The sequence below is a fragment of the Myotis yumanensis genome, unplaced genomic scaffold, assembly GCF_028538775.1.
Source record: "Myotis yumanensis isolate MYYU_CA2020_CCGP unplaced genomic scaffold, mMyoYum1.0.hap1 SCAF_1, whole genome shotgun sequence".
Taxonomy (NCBI): domain Eukaryota; kingdom Metazoa; phylum Chordata; class Mammalia; order Chiroptera; family Vespertilionidae; genus Myotis; species Myotis yumanensis.
This window is the reverse complement of record NW_027223752.1, coordinates 163,789,695-163,809,083: the sequence shown is the minus strand read 5'-3', so window position 1 is coordinate 163,809,083 and position 19,389 is coordinate 163,789,695. Positions and strand designations below refer to the sequence as shown.

General features: G+C 41.1%; 1 protein-coding gene across 1 annotated transcript in view; it reads left to right on the top strand.

The window, feature by feature from the left end:
• Nucleotides 1–17,959, top strand: part of IL2RA (interleukin 2 receptor subunit alpha) — a 51,707-nt gene extending 33,748 nt beyond the window's left edge. Inside the window, exons 2-8 of the mRNA XM_070408772.1 lie at nt 3,529–3,708; nt 4,334–4,441; nt 6,747–6,962; nt 8,406–8,489; nt 8,860–8,931; nt 11,379–11,445; nt 16,032–17,959. Coding sequence (XP_070264873.1) covers nt 3,529–3,708; nt 4,334–4,441; nt 6,747–6,962; nt 8,406–8,489; nt 8,860–8,931; nt 11,379–11,445; nt 16,032–16,056 — 752 coding nt within the window. The 3' untranslated portion in view covers nt 16,057–17,959. The remainder of the gene's footprint in view (nt 1–3,528; nt 3,709–4,333; nt 4,442–6,746; nt 6,963–8,405; nt 8,490–8,859; nt 8,932–11,378; nt 11,446–16,031) is intronic.
• The last annotated feature ends 1,430 nt before the right edge of the window (nt 17,960–19,389 follow it).

Below are 19,389 nucleotides of genomic sequence, written 5' to 3'. Positions count from 1 at the left end.
TCTTTTTATAATGTGGACATGAGTCTTTTTCTCAGATTTTCGCAAATATTTTCTCCAAGTCTATCTCTATCATTTATTTTTTCCATTTTCTACTCATCTTAGGATAAGTAGAAGTTTTTAATTTACTGTCCTTTTATGGTTAGTGTTTTTCTTCTCATTTCTAGGAACTCTCTGCCTATAACTAGCTTGAAGAGCTATTTTCCTTTATTTTCTTTTACCAGCACAATAGTTTTTAACTTATATTTTTATATCTACAATGTATAGATCTAGTGTCTAAATATTTAGATATGTAACAAAATGTATTTTTGGGTATGCAATATTCTGTTGATCTAGCTTGTCCATTCTTCGACCAATACCACACTATCTTTATTACTGCAGCTTTACAGTAAGTCTTGAAGTCAGGTAGTGTCAGTCCTCCAACTTTGCTCTACAATATTGTGTTAGCTATTCTGGGCCTTTTGCTTCTCCATATAAACTTTGGAATCAGTTTGTTGACATCCACAAGATAACTAGCTGGAATTTTTACTGGGATTGCATTGATTCTATAGATCAAGTTGGGAAGAATTGACATATTGACAATATTGAATCATCCTATTCATGAACATGGAATATCTCTCCATTTATTTAGTTATTTGATTTTTTTCATCAGAGTTTTATAGTTTTCCTTATATAGATCTCATAAATATGTTGTTAAATTTATATCCAAGTACTTTATTTTTGGGGTGCTAATGTAAATGCTATTGTGTTTTTAATTTCAATTTCACTTGTTCATTGCTGTTATATAGCCAAGCAATTGACTTTTACATATTATTTTTGTATTCTTTTTAAAAAATCCTCACCCGAGGATATTTTTCCATTGATTTTTAGAGAGAGTGTTAAGAGAGAGGGGAAAGACAGAGAGAAATATCAATGTGAGAGAAACACATCGATTGGTTGCCTCCTGCATGAGCCCCAACCAAAGCCTGGGCTGGGGAGGAGCCTGCAATCGAGGTATGTGCCCTTCACCGGAATTGAACCTGGAACCCTTCGATCTGCAGGCCTACTTCTCTCCACTGAGCCAAATCGGCTAGGGCTGTGATCAGCAAACGGGCTCGCGAGCCACATGCGGCTCTTTGGCCCCTTGAGTGTGGCCCTTCCACAAAAAACCACGTGCGGGCGTGCACGTACAGTGTGATTGAAACTTCATGGCCCATGCGCAGAAGTCAGTTTTCGGAAAGGAGATAGAGGAAACAAGTATACAAGACGAATATGGATGGGAGAGTTGGAAGGGGTTGACCTCAGCGAACGTACCTCAATCAGATTGAGGACATTTTTAGCAAAGGCCAGCTTAGGAGTACCCTAATTAAGTTAATAACAATGTACCTACCTATATAGTTTAAGTTTAAAAAATTAGGCTCTCAAAAGAAATTTTAATCGTTGTACTGTTGATATTTGGCTCTGTTGACTAATGAGTTTGCCGACCACTGGGCTAGGGCTAGCTTTGTATTCTGTAACTCTGTTATAATCACTTATTAGTATGAAGAGGGGTTTTTCTTGTCTGTTCTTTCAGATTTTCTACATAGTCAGTTATGACAACTGCAAACTCAGGCAATTTTATTCTTTCTACCCAATCTATATGCCCTTTATTCCCTTTCCTTTTCTGTTGCATTAGCTAGGACTTCTAGTACAATGTTGGAAAATGGTGGTTAAAAGAAACATCCTTTCCCTGGCCAAGTGGCTTGGTTAGTTAGAGCAGCAGTTTATGCACCAAAGGGTTGCAAGTTCGATTCCTGGTCAGGGCGTGTATGGGAAACAACCAATCAATGTTTCTCTCTTACTTCGATGTTTATCTCTCTAAAATCAATAAAAACATATCCTTGAGTGAGGATGAATTAAAAAAATGGGGGGGGGGGTAGTGGACATGCTTCCCATGTACCTCCATTGGTTGTTCTGATTATTATGCCTATCTTGTTTTAACAACCAGATTTCCCTTCTAATACTTAAAAAGTTGGTTGGTATTGATGTCTGATAAGTGCCAGTGACTGATACTGATGATATGGGCTGTAGTGAGAAATGCCCTTTTGCAGGAGTTAAGGGATAAAATAAACGTTAGCCCAGTCTCTATATGAATTACCATTCTTTTTTTCTGGACAGAGGAAAAAAAGCAGAAGTAGCATCTATCTATACCTATTATGTGCCTAGTGCTCTGTAAGTTACCTTAATATGTTATATGTTACATCAAGTAATCTTTAAAACAAATTAGTAAAATAATTATGATAATACCCACTTTATGGAAAAGGAAGCCATATCATAGGTAAGTCAAAATAATAAAGTTATACAACTAGTTAACTGGTAGAGCTAGAATTTAGAAAATCACCTTTATCCCCTTTCTTGTTTTATTGTGGTGATTATTATGATTACCAGAATGTACTGAGTGCTTATGATACATGTTCCTCTATAACTGCTGGCCCACTGAGCCAGTGAGATTGCTTTTATTTAGTCATTTCTTGGTTAGAGGTGGGGAAAGCTGTCCACATTCTTCTCACCTTCTGTTCTTGGGGGCAATAGGAGTATCCTAAGTCTTAGATGGGGGATGATATCTAGGATGACAAGATGCTGGTGAGCAGAGTGTGCGGGCACAGGGAACCTTCACTACAATCCAAGTTATTAATAAGCAATCAGCAGATCATCCTCTACCAGCAACTACTGCAGCAACCAGCCCAGATTAGCTGCCTTTCTGGTGGGTGGAGAGGATGGCTGTGGTAGGGGCCCCAGCTTTCTCACCTTTTCCTTTTTCCTGTGATCCTTCTTATCCACTTCTTTTATCCAGTGTGTGGCTTCTTCCTAAAAATCTAGTTTCTTAAAAGGGGAACTTGTTGCATCTTTCTGATTAGACCAATATCTTTCCCCCTTTATAGTTGAGTGTTTGGCCACTACATCAAGGGTCTTTAGTAGGAAATCAGGGTCCATTTTTTGAGCTGAGTGAGGGGCAGGTCTTTACAGTATAAAAAGGAATTTGGAAAACTCACAGATGGGTAGGAGGGTGAGAAACACACACTTCCTACTAGCCAGACATTGAGGGAAGCATTTTAAATTTTTATTTTTTTTTCAGTGGTGCAAAGTCATTAATTATAGAAAGTCGGACAATCCTGAAAGGTTCTTTTCTAACACACACATTTTGTTTTTTAATTAAATTTACATGGTCCTAAATAAATAAATAAATAAATTTACATGGCTTTCCTCATATTCCTTGGTCTTCCTCTTTCTACTTGCTCAGCATGAGGCATTTTCAGAATAAAACTTCATTCATTTCTATTCATTTACTTTAAAATATATTGTAGTTTATGTTTTAATTTGGTTGAAATTAAATTTTGAACTGTCTCTCATACAAAAGTTTCTAAAGAACAATGGCAACAGACTTAGTTTCTTTCTAGGAAAAAGTGGGGTATATATAAATCCTTTAAATAAAACACAGATATGTGTGATTAAATCACTGCATGGTTAAATGTGTGAATGTTTAACTGGTAATATGCTTCTTTCCCTTCTCAGAGTTTTGTTATCCCAGCCCACCAAATCTCAGACACGCCACATTCAAAGCCATCACTTATGAAATGGGCACCTTGATAAACTGTGACTGCAAGAAAGGATTCCGCAGAAGCAGCGAGACGATCTTTATGAATTGTACAGGAAACTCTGCCTGGGAAAACCAATGTCAGTGCAAAATGAATTGTAAGTGTTTCCTTTTGTAACTGCCAAGGGGAAGAGAAGATCATAGCAAAGAGTGAGACAGAGCTTCAGATTTTGTTCACTTGGCCCCACAGACAAAAATTGTTCAGTCTGAACTACACAGGAACTAATTTTACTGGTTTCTGGAATATTCATATATTAAACAAATATTTAAGGAGTGTCTTCTAGGTCTAAGTACTGGTCTAGGCATGCAGGATACCCAGTACTCAAGAAATCTGTATTTCAGGGTTAGGAAGGAAACCGACATTACACTAATAATTATCGAACAATTAAAAAACAATTTTAGTTCACAGCAATGTGAATATACTGAATGCCACTGGACTGTACACCTAAAATGATTGATATGGCAAATTTTGTTATGTCTATGCTGAAGGCCATTGTCATTACACACATGAATACTGACAGGCCAGTGCTGTTCTGGGCTTGACATGAGCAGGGCCCACTAAAAGCACCCCAAGGGCAGGGCTCATGTGTAGCACATCTTTGATATTTCCTGGTGCACTGCAAGCACTAGAAAGACCCTTTCTGAGTAAGTGAATACATGAAGCATGTTTACTATTACAAACATTTGTGAAGTTGTTTGCTTCATTCCATTCATATTCTCTAGCCCTCAGGAACACACAAAAACAAGCTACTCCTAAACCTGAAGAACAGAAGGAAAGAAAAACCACAGAAATGCAAAGCCAAACACAGCCCACAGACCAAGTTAACCCAGGTAAGAGGTGAATCTGAACAACTGTTGTCTGAGTACTAGGAGCCAGCCCTTCTCTTGCAGGTATATGATGTGGTCCCCAAAGGAAGAAAGTCTGTCCCATTGTCCTTTCCTCTAAGGATATCATGTCAACAATAGTATTTGCAGGCTCTTGGCTCAGCATTTCAAGTCGCTCTCACAGAAGCCAACCTGGCCTCGGGAGTTCTTCCTGGTTTGAGAGCTGGCTGAATATAAGTCAATTCAATTCAATTCAATTCAATTCAATTCAGTTCAATTCAATTCAATTGGATTCGATTCAAAAAGCACGTGTTGGGACTAAGGGTACCAGGCACTGCCAACAGAAGATATAAATATGAGCAGAAAATAGCTCCTTCTCTAAAGGAAATACTTTGTTTTTTTTCCCCCTAAATAGAAGACAATGAACTGTCCGAAAAGCAATTTACTTCAAGATGTTTCTTAGGAGGAGTGTGTGTGTATGTGTGTGTGTGTGTGTGTGTGCGTGTGTGAAATGTGCTGGGCCATACTGGTGAGTCGTGAAGCTGCAGACAAATACCTCCTGGCTAATGGGCTATGGATTAGTGAGCACCATAACTACCCAGTTGCTGCTGCAACTTTCCGAGATGAATAATGTTGATTAAAGTCAAGTCATGAAGTCAGGAGGAAATAGAGCCCATTAGAAAAGCCTGAACTTTTGGGGGACCAGCTGACCTTTCAGAAACCTATGGCCCCATGCTGATTGTATACGATTACAAAGAATTTGAACATATTGTATAAAATCTCACTTGTACCTCACAACCCAGTGAGTGAGGGAGGAGTCGCATTACTTCAATTTACTGAAGAAACTGAGACATTGAAAAGGTAAAAGACTTGGCTAAACTCACATATTTTAGGAATAAGACCTTGGGTCTCCCGAATTAGACTAGAAATCTTTCTACTGATTACTTATTTTAGACTAGTTCGAATTTATTTGCATCTTCCATTATTTTTTTTTTAAGAATAATCCGGGGGCATTGTTGCAATGTGAGGTTTTTATCCATGTATACACACACACACACACACACACACACACACACACACCCAACTTTGTACTTGAATGGTATTTCAAAGCAAGTTTAGTTGTTGTTTTTTCTCTACTTCTCCCATAATATCCTCCACAATTATTGAAAGGTTTCTCAAAAAGTCAATGTTTGTTGTCCTTACTCAAGAGATAACCAGCTGGTTTTAGCTAATGGACATTTCACATATTGTCTTAATTAGTATGTTTTCATTTAAAAGAAGCAAACCCAATTAAAAACAGGTTCAGACAGTTATGGATATTACTGACTGTAAAAGAAATTTTTTGAGACTAAAACATAAGTTCAGCCATGATTTGCCAGGTGTTAGAGCAAACTGCTCAGGCAGAACCACTAAGCTTCCAGGTGGGGCTGAAGGTTACATAGAGTATTTGTAGAGCTTATATTGGGTATTCAGGCTGTGGAAGGTCTGGAAGGTCAGAGAATATGTGTAGCTTCACATGTCTGAAGAATAGAGGGTACATATGGTTCCATATGTCCAGATTGGGAATGGAGTGAAAAATCCTGAGATTATATCATAGCAGGACATGATCTTTAGGGTTAAAGGTCAGTCAGGCTTGGGTTTTAGTTTGGGAGTGGAAAGTTACTGAACACAGGGAATTTCCAGAAGCCTTCATTGGGCTAATGCAGGGTAAGCTTCAGGTATGGCTTGATCAGAGATCAGGCTCCAATTCTCTGAGATTCTCTCAGCTGCTCTCTCCTCCAGGCTTTGGCTTTGTCCCCAGTCCTTCTACCATGGTCCCAAGATGACCATCAGCTGCAACCTGAGGATGTAGCTTCCTCAATCAGCAGTGGAGATAAGGGGTGGTTGGTCTTCACTTTTCAGTGACCCAAATTGGGTTAAGCCTGCTCTTATCCCTCAGCTGAGACCATCCTTCCCAGTCCTGTGCACTTACCAAAGCTCTCACTATTGTCAGAAGTAATTACTCATGCCTCTGTGTTCCCATAGTGAGTGTCTGTTCCTTAACTATAATACTCAGAACATCCTGCCTTCATATGTCTTTCTTACCCAATTGACTGACCCCTTCTGCAGGAGTGACTGAGTCTCTGTGCCTTCCCGCAAAGTACTTAGCCAAGTCCTGATACATAGACATTCTCAATACATACTGGTTAAATGAAAGAAAATAAACGAACAAACAAAAAATAAGAACCAAGGTCTGGGCTCTAGGAAGGGGAAACTTGGACTCACAGTGCTCTCTCCAACTTGCCTTTGGAATTTCCTTCCCCTCTTCCAGGTCATTGCATGGAGCCTCCACCATGGGAACATGAAGCTTCAAAGAGAATTTATCATTTCGTGGTGGGCCAGACAGTTCACTATGAGTGTGCCCAGGGATTCAGGGCCAAACAGAAAGGTCCTGCCACAAGCACCTGCAAAATGATCTGTGGGGAGACAAGATGGACACAGCCCCAGCTCAAGTGCACAAGTGAGAGTGAGAAAGATCAGTTTCTAGGTATGGTGGCACCTTCCTGAGTTCACTAGATTGCTTTTTCCATCAGGCCGACCAGGGTGGAATTCCTGACCCACCAGCTATGTAACCTTGGACAAGTTAATCTCCTTGGGCCTCTATTTTTTCTCATTCTATAAAAAACACTAGAGAAACTCATAGGTCTCTATCACTTAAGTTCCCCTGTACCCTGAGTGGAGATAAGTAGCAGGAGAGGGAAGAAGAGAAAAGATCTTTGGAGTGTTCCAGAGCCCCCAGATCACTCACTGGTGATAATGCTTCCCCTTTCTTAGCTGATCCTGAAATCCCACTTCTTCCTCTAAGCTACCAAGACTTCCTCCCTCCCTCGTTCAAAGGGGAAAGTCCAACCTGCAACCCACACCTTTCTAATTTACTGATAATGTAAATCCATTATTTGTACAGTGCTACACTATTGACAGGCAACTTCCCCTTGCATACTTCCCACCTGAGCTTTGATAAAAATGCAAATGTGCAGAGAAGGGACTTATTCAAACACTAGCATGCACACTCATGAACTCATTCATCCATAAATACAACCAATGTATGTTGAGATCTTCTGCTATTTTCATTCTGAAATCGTATTACTATTTCTACAATCTAAAGTCACTTACATTGTCCTAGCCAGGCGGTTCAGTTGGTTGGTGTATGTCCCATACACCAAAAGGTTGCAGGTTTGATCCCCTGTTGGGACACCTACAGGAGGTAACCTATTGATATCTCTCTGTCTCTGTCTCTCCCCTTTCCTCCCTATCTCTCTAAAATCAATAAAAACATATCCTCAGATGAGAATGATATATAAATGTGTGTGTGTGTGTATTAAAAGTCAGTTACATTTAACAATGGGTTACAGGTTTCTTTGCTCATCACTCTTTTCCATATTCCATGACTTCCTCTTGGATTCTTGAGAATTCTGTGTTTCTTTCCCATAGCTTGTCTCCAGTAAGCCATACTGCTGGTCATAGCATGTCCCTGGTTTCCTTTGTAAAAGGATGACAAGGTGGGGCAGTGTCTGGGTAAATGACAACACCCATGCTGAATGGGGACCTATAACAGAGAAAAGCTACCCTTTTGTGCCTTTCTACTTTGTTTGATAGTTCAATGGTATTGGTATTGTTATGACCTGTTTCCAAGTCACAGATGGAAACCAGGCTGAGTAAGAAGCTTAGAGAAAGTAGTTTCTCAAAGTTCTATGGAAAACCAAGGTCAGAATTAGAATTCCCTCTCACTGGGCTCTGCTGGGGCCTCTTACACCACTCCCTGTGACTCTGATGTAGAGCCATGTGACGTGGCACCCACAGATAACATGCCCAGCACTGAGATTCACACCTTAGCTAGTGTGTATAGAGTCAACTGAGGTGGGTGGGTGGGGCTGGATGTGAGGCCCCTTCCCCTTTCAGTTCCACAAGCATTGCTTACTCTCTCCGCCAGGTGACGAAGAGTTTCCAGCAATCATGGACATTCCTTCTGGGAGTGAAGCTTCCTGTCCCTTCACCACGACAAGTATTACTACAGGTATGGCTAGAATCTGTTTCTATGAAGATAAAAGCCATTATATCAAATGGGAGAGAGGGAAGACAGTTTGCCTGGAGCAGCCTCGCCAGCAAGGGCAGAGCTGCCCCATGGATGTTAAGATGATCAAGATCCGCATCCGACCTCCCAATCCTCAAAGGCTGGAAAACAAGTGTCAGAAAGAGGCGATACCATACTGAGGGTGGTGTCTTGAGGTAGAAGAAGGAAATGCTTGCGCACGGCCTCCCCTTGTCCTTTATGTCCCTTCCATCAGTCTCTGAGGTTCTAGCTCAGGGAGAACCCTAGCACTCTCCAGCCTGTGCAATCCAATAATTGCCTAAACAGAGCATCTTCTCCTCTCTCTTCTGCATAGATTTTCAGAAACCTACAGAAGTGTCTACAACCACAGAGATGTTCATATTTACCACTGAGTATCAGATAGCAGGTGGGTAGGAGTCACTTCTATTAGCAACAATTGTGGGACATGTTGCTTGGTGGGTGGGTGGGTTGGTTAGTTGTTTATCATGAGCCCCTATTTACACTATATGTCTATAAGAGTTAAATACTAATGCAGAAATTAACATAACCTAAAATCACAATGAAGTCTCAAACTAACCTCATTCAGCTCCTCCTGAATGGATCCTAAATGACAAAATACTCCACACTTGGAAGTGAGGGTTGAAGCAAAGAGGGAGGGAGAACGTATAACCAGGGAAAGAAAAAACAAATTTCTAAAACAGTACAGTTGTTTCCTGGTAGGAGGGGAAAAACATGCTTTGCAGCAAGAAAAAAAATAAAATTTAAAATGAGCTCATAGAAAAAGAATAGGATGGAGATCATCAGGGGCTGGTGCTGGGGCCAATAGGGAGATGGTGGTCAGAGAGCACAAATTCCAGTTAGAAGAGAAGTTCTGGGGATGAATGCACAGCATGGTGGTTGTAGTTAGCAATGCCGTATTGTATATAATTGAAAGTTGCTAAGAGAGGAGATCTTAAATGTTCTTACCACAAAAAAGAAATGGTAATTATGTGACATGATGGAGGTGTTAGCCAATGCCATGGTGGTAATCATATGGCGCTCTGTAAATGTATCAAATCAACATGTACATCTTAAACTCACACATGTATAACTATATATAAAAAACCAGCGACCATAACGCCATAATGACTGGAATGACCAGTCGCTATGACGCCCACTGCAACCAGCGAACCGCCCCATCAGCCTCTCCCACCCTGACCGAGGGTGGGCGGCCAGCCAACCCCCCCATGACCCTTCCCCCAGGGTGGCTATGCCCCCAATTGGCCCACCCCACTCCGATCGGCCTGCAGCCGTTTCCCGCTGGCTTGCCCCACCCCTGATTGCTCCCCTCTACCCCAATAGGGGGCAGGGCCAGTCGGCCAACCCCTCATGGCCCCTCCCCCTATGCCAGCCCCACCCCTGATGGGCCCCCACCACCTCATCTGCCCGCAGCTCCTACCCCTGCCAGCACTGACCCTGATCGCCCCTCACCCCAATAGGGGGCAGGGCCAGCTGGCCAACCTCCTGCAGCCTCTGCTCCCAGCCAGCCCCACCCCTGATGGGCCGCCACCACCCCAATCAGCCCACAGCCCCTCCCCATGGCCAGCCCCACCCCTGATAGCTCCCCCACCCCAATTGGGGGCAGGGCCCACTGGCCAATTGCACGCAGCCCCTCCCCCAAGCCAGCCCAGCCCTGATCAGGCCCTAATTGGGCAGGCTGGCTGGACCCCAACCATGCACAAATTCGTACACTGGGCCTCTAGTGTCAATTATCTATACCAGCGGTTCTCAACCTGTGGGTTACGACCCCTTTAGGGGTCGAATGACCCTTTCACAGGGGTCGCCTAAGACCATTAGAAAACACATACATAATTACATATTGTTTTTGTGATTAATCACTATGCTTTAATTAAGTTCAATTTGTAACAATGAAATTGGGGGTCACCACAACATGAGGAACTGTATTAAAGGGTCACGGTATTAGGAAAGTTGAGAACCACTGATCTATACTAATGAGAGGATAATATGCTAATTAGACCTGATAGACCAGACGCCTTCCGGACTTCCTTCCAGACAAAGCTGCATCGGCTGTGAGGGCTGAGGAGGGCTGGCAGCTGCGGTGGCTGCGAGGGCTGGCAGTGGCGGCAGCAGCAGTGTGATGGGAGCAGCTCCTTCCCCTGATCACCTAGTCGCCTCCCACAGAGTGAGGCCAGAGGCAGCAGCAGCGGTGGGGTGATGGGGACAGTGCCTTCACCTGATCAGCCCGGTCACTTCCTACAGAGGGAGACCAGACTGCGGGACATCAGTAGGACATCCCCTGAGGGCTCTCGCAGACTAGGTTGAGGGACCCCCTCCCCCAGTGCACAAATTTCTTGCACCTGGCCTCTAGTATGTCAATAAAGCTGGGGATAAAAAAAGAAAAACATGCTTTGTGGCCCATTTAAAATAGATAGGTAGGTAGATAGATGGCTCACTCCAGTACTATTGGGAAATATGAACACTTTCAAAAGATGCTAAAGTGTTTATGATTTATCTTTATGTTCTGATATTTCTTTTACCTGTCATAGGCCTCACTTTCAGGCTCTTTAACTGAAGCCTGGGCTCTGAACCTTTCTGAAAAGAGGGTCTCTCAGTTTGATCTCACCTGAAAGCCTTTTGAGGAAAGGCACCATGCCCTTCTCCATCCATGCCACCTCACCCAGTCTTAGAGCACCCTAAGAAACCTGTTGGGGGAGGGAGCTGCACTCTGGGAGGGGAAATCAGAAGCTGCAGAGCCCACCTCTTCGGGATGTCCTTGCTTATGGGGGGATTTTCTCAGCCTGCTCTGTGACTTAGCCCAGGACATACTGTGTTGATCTGCTTCTCTGTTGGCAGTGGCCGGCTGCATTCTCCTGCTCATCAGTATTTTCCTTCTGAGTGTGCTCACCTGGCAGCGGAGACGGTAAGTCCCTTATTAAGGAAGCCCTTGCCCAAGCTATCTGTGAAGCCAGAGTAGGAAAAGCCTCAGGGCAGAGATACCCAGGTCCCCAGTGCTCCCCATCTTCCTACTACCCACCGGCAGTTTGGAGAGCAGTAGAGGGAGAATTGGCCAAGTATGCACTCCCAAAGAGTCAATCACAAAATTAAAGCCACAGGGAATTGGGAGAGCAAAGGAAACTAACATTTGTTGAGCACCTATTGTATACCAGTTTCAATGAACATTATCACAACCTGTCTTCTCAGAAACCTTCTCATAGCTACATCTTGGACAGATTAAGTAACGTAAACTAGATTGCACAGCAGAGCTCCAACTGCAGCTTGGAGAGCCCAAGGTCTTTCTGCCCCATCACCTGGCTAGAAGGAAGCTAAGTCCCCCTAAGCTTCTCCTCTCCTGAGCTCTCACCCCACCTCCTGTAGACACTCACACCAGAGCCCCCTTGACCAGGAACATGACCCATGTGTGGCCTTATTTCTACTAACTTGGATTCTCAATCTTGGCTGCAGATTGAAACAACCAGGAGCTATTTTTGTAAATTGATTTGAGGGAGGGAGAGAGGGAGAGAGAGAGAGAGAGAGAGAGAGAGAGAGGTGAGAGACATCAATCAACTGCCTCCTGCCCAAACCCTGACCAGGGACCAAACTCAAAACCTGGGTATGTGCCTTGACTGGGAATAGAACCTATTGCCTTTTGGTGCATCAGATGATGCTCCAACCGATTGAGCCCACCAGCCAGGGCAGGAGATATTCTTTAAAATACTAATGCTTGGGTCCCAACCAAAATCTTTGGGGATTGGCCCCCGACATCAGTACTTTTTTCTTTTCAATTGAGATAAAATTAATTATTTTAACGATTTTCAAGTGCATAGCTCAGTGGTTTTAGCAATGTTGGAGATACACCACCACTGTCTAATTCTACATTAGAACATTTCCATCACCCCAGAAAGAAACCCTGAACTTCCCAATTTCCCTGGTCTCTGGCAACCACTAATCTACTTTCTGTCTCTGTGGATTTACCTATTCTGGACATTTTATATAAATGGAATCACACAACATACACCATCATGTGACTATGAAATACATACTTTTAAAAACTCAGATGCATCAAATACATTCACATCCATTTTTTCCAACTCTGCACTAAGCCACTGATTCTCAAATTTGATGGGCATCAGAATCTCCTGGTGGTTTTGTTCATACAGACTTCCAGCTATACACCCAGTGTTTCTGATTCAGCAGGTCTGGGATGGGGCCTGAAAATGTACATTTCTAACAAATCCACAGATGATATTGATACTTCTGTTCCAGGAACCAAACTTTGAGAACCACTGCATGAGCCTAACAGTATTGAGGATCAAGAGAGTGAAATAATTTTACACACACACACACACACACACACACACACACACCCTGCTTCTCCCTTCCTTTAGCCAGCAGGCTATAGAGACCTATTATGTCACTTTTTCAAAGATACAGGCTATCCCTATGCATATACCAGAGTACACTCTGGCCCCACCCTAATATAAACTCCCCAGTAAGACCCTCAGAAGATATTTGTTAGATCCTCTCCTTCCTTCAGTGATGACTTAATATCTCTCAAGGATCTTTTCATTTCAGTAGCTTAAAGACAATAAGCCTTCAGACATGAAGGGGTGAAGCTATTTGGGAGTGGTAAAGGTTTTGGAATTTATGTTGTGAAATCATGAGTCCCACAGCTCCTCCAGAATTACAATCTTCCAGGAGACTCAAACTGACCCCTCTGTCAGAGACTAGTCCAAAATCCTTCCTAAAGTCAAATTTCATCTAATAATGCCCTCTTATGGCCAAACAGAATCCTACATTTGATCTTATTTACCTGCCAGCAATTACTAGGAACTAGTGATGAGCCAGAGCTGGCTTACACTGGCTCCTGAGAGCCAAAGTTAAATTTTCAGGAATTTTACAAACTGTTTTAAAGCATAACCATTGTGAAAAATTAAAGTATGCAAACTTATAAATAAATTGCATTAAATACAAAATTAAATACTCAAAACTAATCACTTTCCTAATTATTTTACTACATTTTACTCCTCCCTTTGTTCTCAGAGTTATTTACGGCTGTTGTGTCTATATCAAGAAAACATTATATAATTATTTGCTAGTGAATATCTCTTTCTAACTCTGTATTCAATGATGTCACATTAGTAGCCTGAAATTAGGCATGGTAGCAGTATTTACATATGGAAATCAGCAAACTTTTCCAGAGAGCTAGTTGGATATACATTAAAAATTTCCCAGCACACCACTTAATTGAAGCCTTGCCTCATGAAGCTCTGAGCAAAATAAAAGCAACCAACTGGGCTAAATAAAAACTAGGGAAAATAAGCACAGTTTTGTCTAATATGATAGCCGCTAGTCACATGTGGATATTTAAGTTTAAACTTAAATAAAATAAATATAATTAAAAATTGAGTTCATTAGTTGCATTAGCCACGTTTATATTTCCATCATCACAGAAAGTTCAGATAGGACAGTGCTGGCTAGAAACTAAGAGTTTTCACTCATGAAAATCACTAAGCACTGTTAGTTGCTATTATTATTCCTTTTCTGCAACTACCGTCCTCCACACAATTAAAAAAAATTTATAGACTATCTCTTCTGTAGATGTGGGTCAAAGGGTACAAATTTCCAGTTAGTAGATGAATAAATTCTAGGAATCTAATGCACAGCATTGTGCTTATCATCAACAAAACTGCATTATATACTTCAAAGTTGCTAAGAGACTAGATCTTATATATTCTTACCATAAAAATAAAATGATTGTTATGTGATACAACAGAGGTGTTAGCTGATGCTACAGTAGTACTCATATTGCAATATATAAAACATATCAAATCAACATGTTTACACCTTGAACTCACACAATGTTATATGTCAGTTATATTAAAAAAAAAACTATTCCTAGAATATCTGAATTTTATTAACCAATGTTACCCTAATAAATTCAACAAAAATATATTGGGGTGGGAAAAAGTAGGTTAAATTATCAGCCATCATTACCTAAAAGATAAAACATAAATAAGGATACACAATAATAATAAGAATAACAAATAATATAATAATTAATATATAAATAATAAAATAAGAAAAAACTCCTTGTTTCGTGTAGTACAACTGTAAACCTGCTTTTGCCCATATATATATGAATATTTGCCATGTGTCAGGCACTTGTCAGGGGCCTGAAGATAAATACAAATGTCCTCTGTTCTCAGGAGCTTACAGTCTAGTAGAGAAGGGAAAAAATAGAGAATTTAATATGATTTGTTGGAGCCTAAGATTAAGGTGTTATAGGAGCAAAGAAAAAGGGCACTTAACCATATGTGGGGGTGCCAAGAAGGCTTTTAGAATTGAAGGTGCCTAAGAAGCCTGAAGCCAGATTTTAAAAAGGCAGGAGATAGCTGCTGGGCAGAGGGAGTGTGGGGAGAGGGAAAGCAGTGAGAGGGAGTATCATAACGTTTGGGAGAAGCCAAGAAGTTCTGAACATAAAGTGCATGGGGCAGTGGTGACAATGATGCTCTGGGAATGGACCAAGTCATGAAGATCAGGCCAGGCTGAGGGGTTTAGACCCTATCCTGAGGGCAACAGAGAGCTCCACAGAAGCTTTACTTATGGGACAAATGGTAGCATTAACCCTTTGAATAGTCCAGCTACAACAGAGGCTGGCTGTAAGATGAGTGATAGTGGTGGCAGTCTGGTTATGTTATAATGGAGTAAATCCACACAGGAGATGATTACAGCACGAACTAGGTCAGTGGGTGTATGTTAAAAAGGAGCAAAATAATCAAGAAATATATAAAGGAGGTCAAGGTAGCTGGTTTTAAGTGAAGGTTAAGGAAAAGGGATGACTCAGGGATGAGTCCAGGTTTTAGAGTGTGACAGTAGGACCTGGTAGTCACTATGTAAAATGAGAATGAAATGTGAAGTGAGGATCTAGAGTAGTATCCCCCTTGGGGGTTAACCCCCAAGCAGAGCCCATCCTCTGGTCCATTACCTAGGACACGCTCAGCCTCCACACCACTGGAAACAACTGTCCAGTCCTGGAACTGACAGGGAAATGGAAGGGCTACCTTGGGCTCTTTCTCAGATTGCCTCACTGCACAATGATTGAATTTTCATGCTGTAAGAACCACGGGGCAGTCTTGGCTTGGCGGGATAGAGAAGACTTGAGATCAGATTTCAGCATGTAGGAAGGTAATAGTATCCTGGGGTGGAATTTAAAGTTAGCAGGTCAATGTGGGCTTAGTTGAATGTTCTACCCACTCAGCGGTTCTCAACCTATGGGTCGAGAACAATGAAAATACATCTTGCATATCAGATATTTACATTACGATTCATAACAGTAGCAAAATTACAGTTATGAAGTAGCAACGAATAATTTTATGGTTGGGGGTCACACAACATGAGGAACTGTATTAAAGGGTCGCAGCATTAGGAAGGTTGAGAACCACTGGAAACACATTTTTCTTGGTTCAGTATTACACTGATAACTATGACTTCGTTATATCACTACAGGAGGAAGAGTAGAAGAACACTCTAGAAAGCTAGAGTGGTAAGAAGCTGAGAACAGCCCACAGCAGTCATGAAGCACAAGAAAAATCAAAGAAGTTAAACACTCACCTAAGCTGCATCTCCTGTGATAACCTTGGGTTTTGAAAAACTCTGAAGTCACATCACAGAACAACAGGCAACTGCAACCCCATAAAGTTCTTATACAGTCTTTTGTGTAAAAGCTCAATCTTAAAATCAGTTGACTCAGATGTCACAGCTGGACAAAATCACATGACCAAAGCAATTAATGAGAAGTTTAAAGAAGCCAGCTCTGGAGTATCAATGAGTGAGTTCAATCTGCTTCTAAGTACATCATTGGAGGCACAGCAAGGAACAACTAGAACTCTCGCTCTATTTTCATGTATATGTAAAGCTTGATGGGCCAGGAACTCTCTCCACGCCCTAAATAGTATAAAGAAAATAGCTTAATGTTAATTTCATCCCAACTGCCCAGTTTAGACAACCCAAGGGAAAACCTAGTGCGAATGTAAATAGAGATACACACACTCTCTAGCCTACGTAATAGAGGATCTTGTCTCCTAATTCACATAGTTCCTTTCCCAGCCACTGAATGACTAGTCCATTCTCCTGGTCACATTCCTTAATGAATGTCCTCTAAGAACTCTAGACTGGTAACGTGAACGCCTCTTTTTGTCCTTAGGTCAGTCCTCTAAACTATCCCTACTCCACTGAACCTTCAATTTTGAATATCAAAAGAGTAGAGACTATGGCAGAATTATCTTTGGGTAACACCAAAATGGGGCAGTTGAACCCTTGGAATTGTAGAACTTAAATATTTGAAAGGATTTTACTGGAGTTCATGTTAGACCAGAAGAAGAAACTAGGTCCAAGATAATGAATTATACCTATTAAAAAGTGCCACCTATTCATTACTAATATGTTTCTTTAAGAGTTAGTTTCTTTGAGCATGCTGTAAATGATACTCTGAATTTGTCCTGCAAGAATTAGATGTTTGTAAACAGACATATTATGTGCAAATGTGTACACTTTCAAATAAGTGTCATAAAAACACCAGTAAGAGATCAATATTTATGGAAAGAAAGAAGAAAAAAGGGATGAGTGGGGAAGAGATCACACTGATAGGATGCAAGTATGGAAAAGGTCATACCAGTAGTCCTCAAACTGTTAGCAAATCAGAATCACCTGGAGGCCTTGTTAAAACACAGATGGCTGGGTCCATTTCCAGAGTTTCGGAGTCAACAGGTCTGGGTTGGGTCTGAAAATTTACATTTCTAACAAATTCCAGATGACGCTGGTGACTATTCCAGGTACCACACTTTGAGAACCACTGGGTTATATCTCTCCATGCCCACTGATCCCCAATGCCTACTGAAAAATCAGCTTCAGGTCCTGGGATTTCAGTGAAAGTTCTTATACAGTCTTTTGTGTAAAAGCTCAATCTTAAAATCAGTTGACTCAGATGTCACAGCTGGACAAAATCACATGACCAAAGCAATTAATGAGAAGTTTAAACCTGCATCCAGTTTTCATTTTGGAAAGGGCAGGAAGGTGTTATGAAAAATATAGGAAGGTGCCAGCAGGTCCATATTCGGATTAAAGAAACATTTTCTGTTTTTTTCTGTGACCAACCAAGTACCATACAGATTCCATTGTCAATATCCCCCCATCACTGCCCCAAATTTGTGTTTTCTAGTTAAACTAAAGTTGAGAGGAATCTGAGACCATAATTTTTTATTTTATTTTATTTTATTTTATTACTTGAGTAATTTTGAATTGAACTATCATTACTCATTTTGGGGGAGGGAGTTCTGTGAGATCAAAATTTTTTCATAATAATTAAGATGTTTATTTACCTTTTTTACTCTAATTCTCTTCCAAGTGTATAGTGGAGTTTTCTAGAAACTACGTGATATGTGATCATGTCATCATTCTGATGTTAACATACAATGAGTTGATTACTGTTGTTTGTAAAGAAATTAATAAACAATATTTTTTGAATTTCTTAGTTTTAGTATCTAAATAGGGTAAGTATCACTAGCTGTAACTATATAAACAAAAGGTCTTTGACATCCTCAATACTTTTTAATAACATACAGATCCTAACAAATAACTAATAACCACATCATCATTGGACATTTCAGAAATGCAGATCAAAACCACAATGAGATTCCATGTCATACCTACTAAGATGACTTTAAACAAAACAAAACAAACAAAAAATTTAAAAAAAGGAGAAGCCCGGCCAGTGTGGCTCAGTGGTTGAGCATTGACCTATAAACCAGGAGGTCACAGTTCAATTCTCAGTCAGGGCACATGCCCAGATTGTGGGCTCGATCCCCAGTATGGGGCATGCAGGAGGCAGCTGATCAATGATTCTCTCGTCATTAATCTTTCTAACTCTTTCTCCCTCTCCCTTCCTCTCTATGAAATCAATGAAAATATATTTTAAAAAAGAAGAAAGAAAAGAAAAGAACAAATGTTGACAAGGACATGGAAAAATAGGAATCCTTATACATTGGTGGTGGAATGCAAATGGTGGTGCAGCCACTGTGGAAAACAAGTTGTCAGTTCCTCAAAAAGTTGAACATTGAGCCCTACCTGGTTTGGCTCAGTGGATAGAGTGTCAGTCCATGGACTGAAGTGTCCTGGATTCGATTCCCAGTCAAGGGCATGTACCTGGGTTGTAGGCTAGATCCGTGGCCCTGGTCAGGGATGTGCAGGAGGCAACAAATTGCTGTGTCTCTCTCATATTGATGTTTCGCTTTCTGTTGTCCACTCCCTCTAAAAAATCAATGGGAAAATATCCTCGGGTGAGGATTAACAACAACAACAAAAAAGTTAAACATTGAATTACCGCTTGATAACAATTCTACTCCTGATTCTAATTCTAGCTATATACCCAAGAGAGATGAAAACCTATGTCCACACAGGAACTTGTACATGACTGTTTTATAACATCACTATAGCCAAATAGCCAAGAGGTGAAAACAACCCAAATTCCCATCAATGGACAGGAATTGTTAAAACACAGATGCCTGTGCCCATCTCCAGAGTTTCAAGGTCTGGGGTGGGCCTAAAACTTTACATTTCTAACAAATTCCAGGTGATGCTGATGATTCTGCATGATGGTACTACACTTTGAGAAACAGTGGTCCAGGTACCACACTTTGAGAACCACTGGAAATTGTAGGATGTCCATACACTGCAATATTACTCAGTCACAAAAAAGGAATGAAGTACTGATACATGCTATGATGCAGCTGAGCCTCAAAAACATTATGCTAAATGAAAAAAAGCCATATACAGAAAGCCACACGTTGTATGATTCTTTTATATGGCA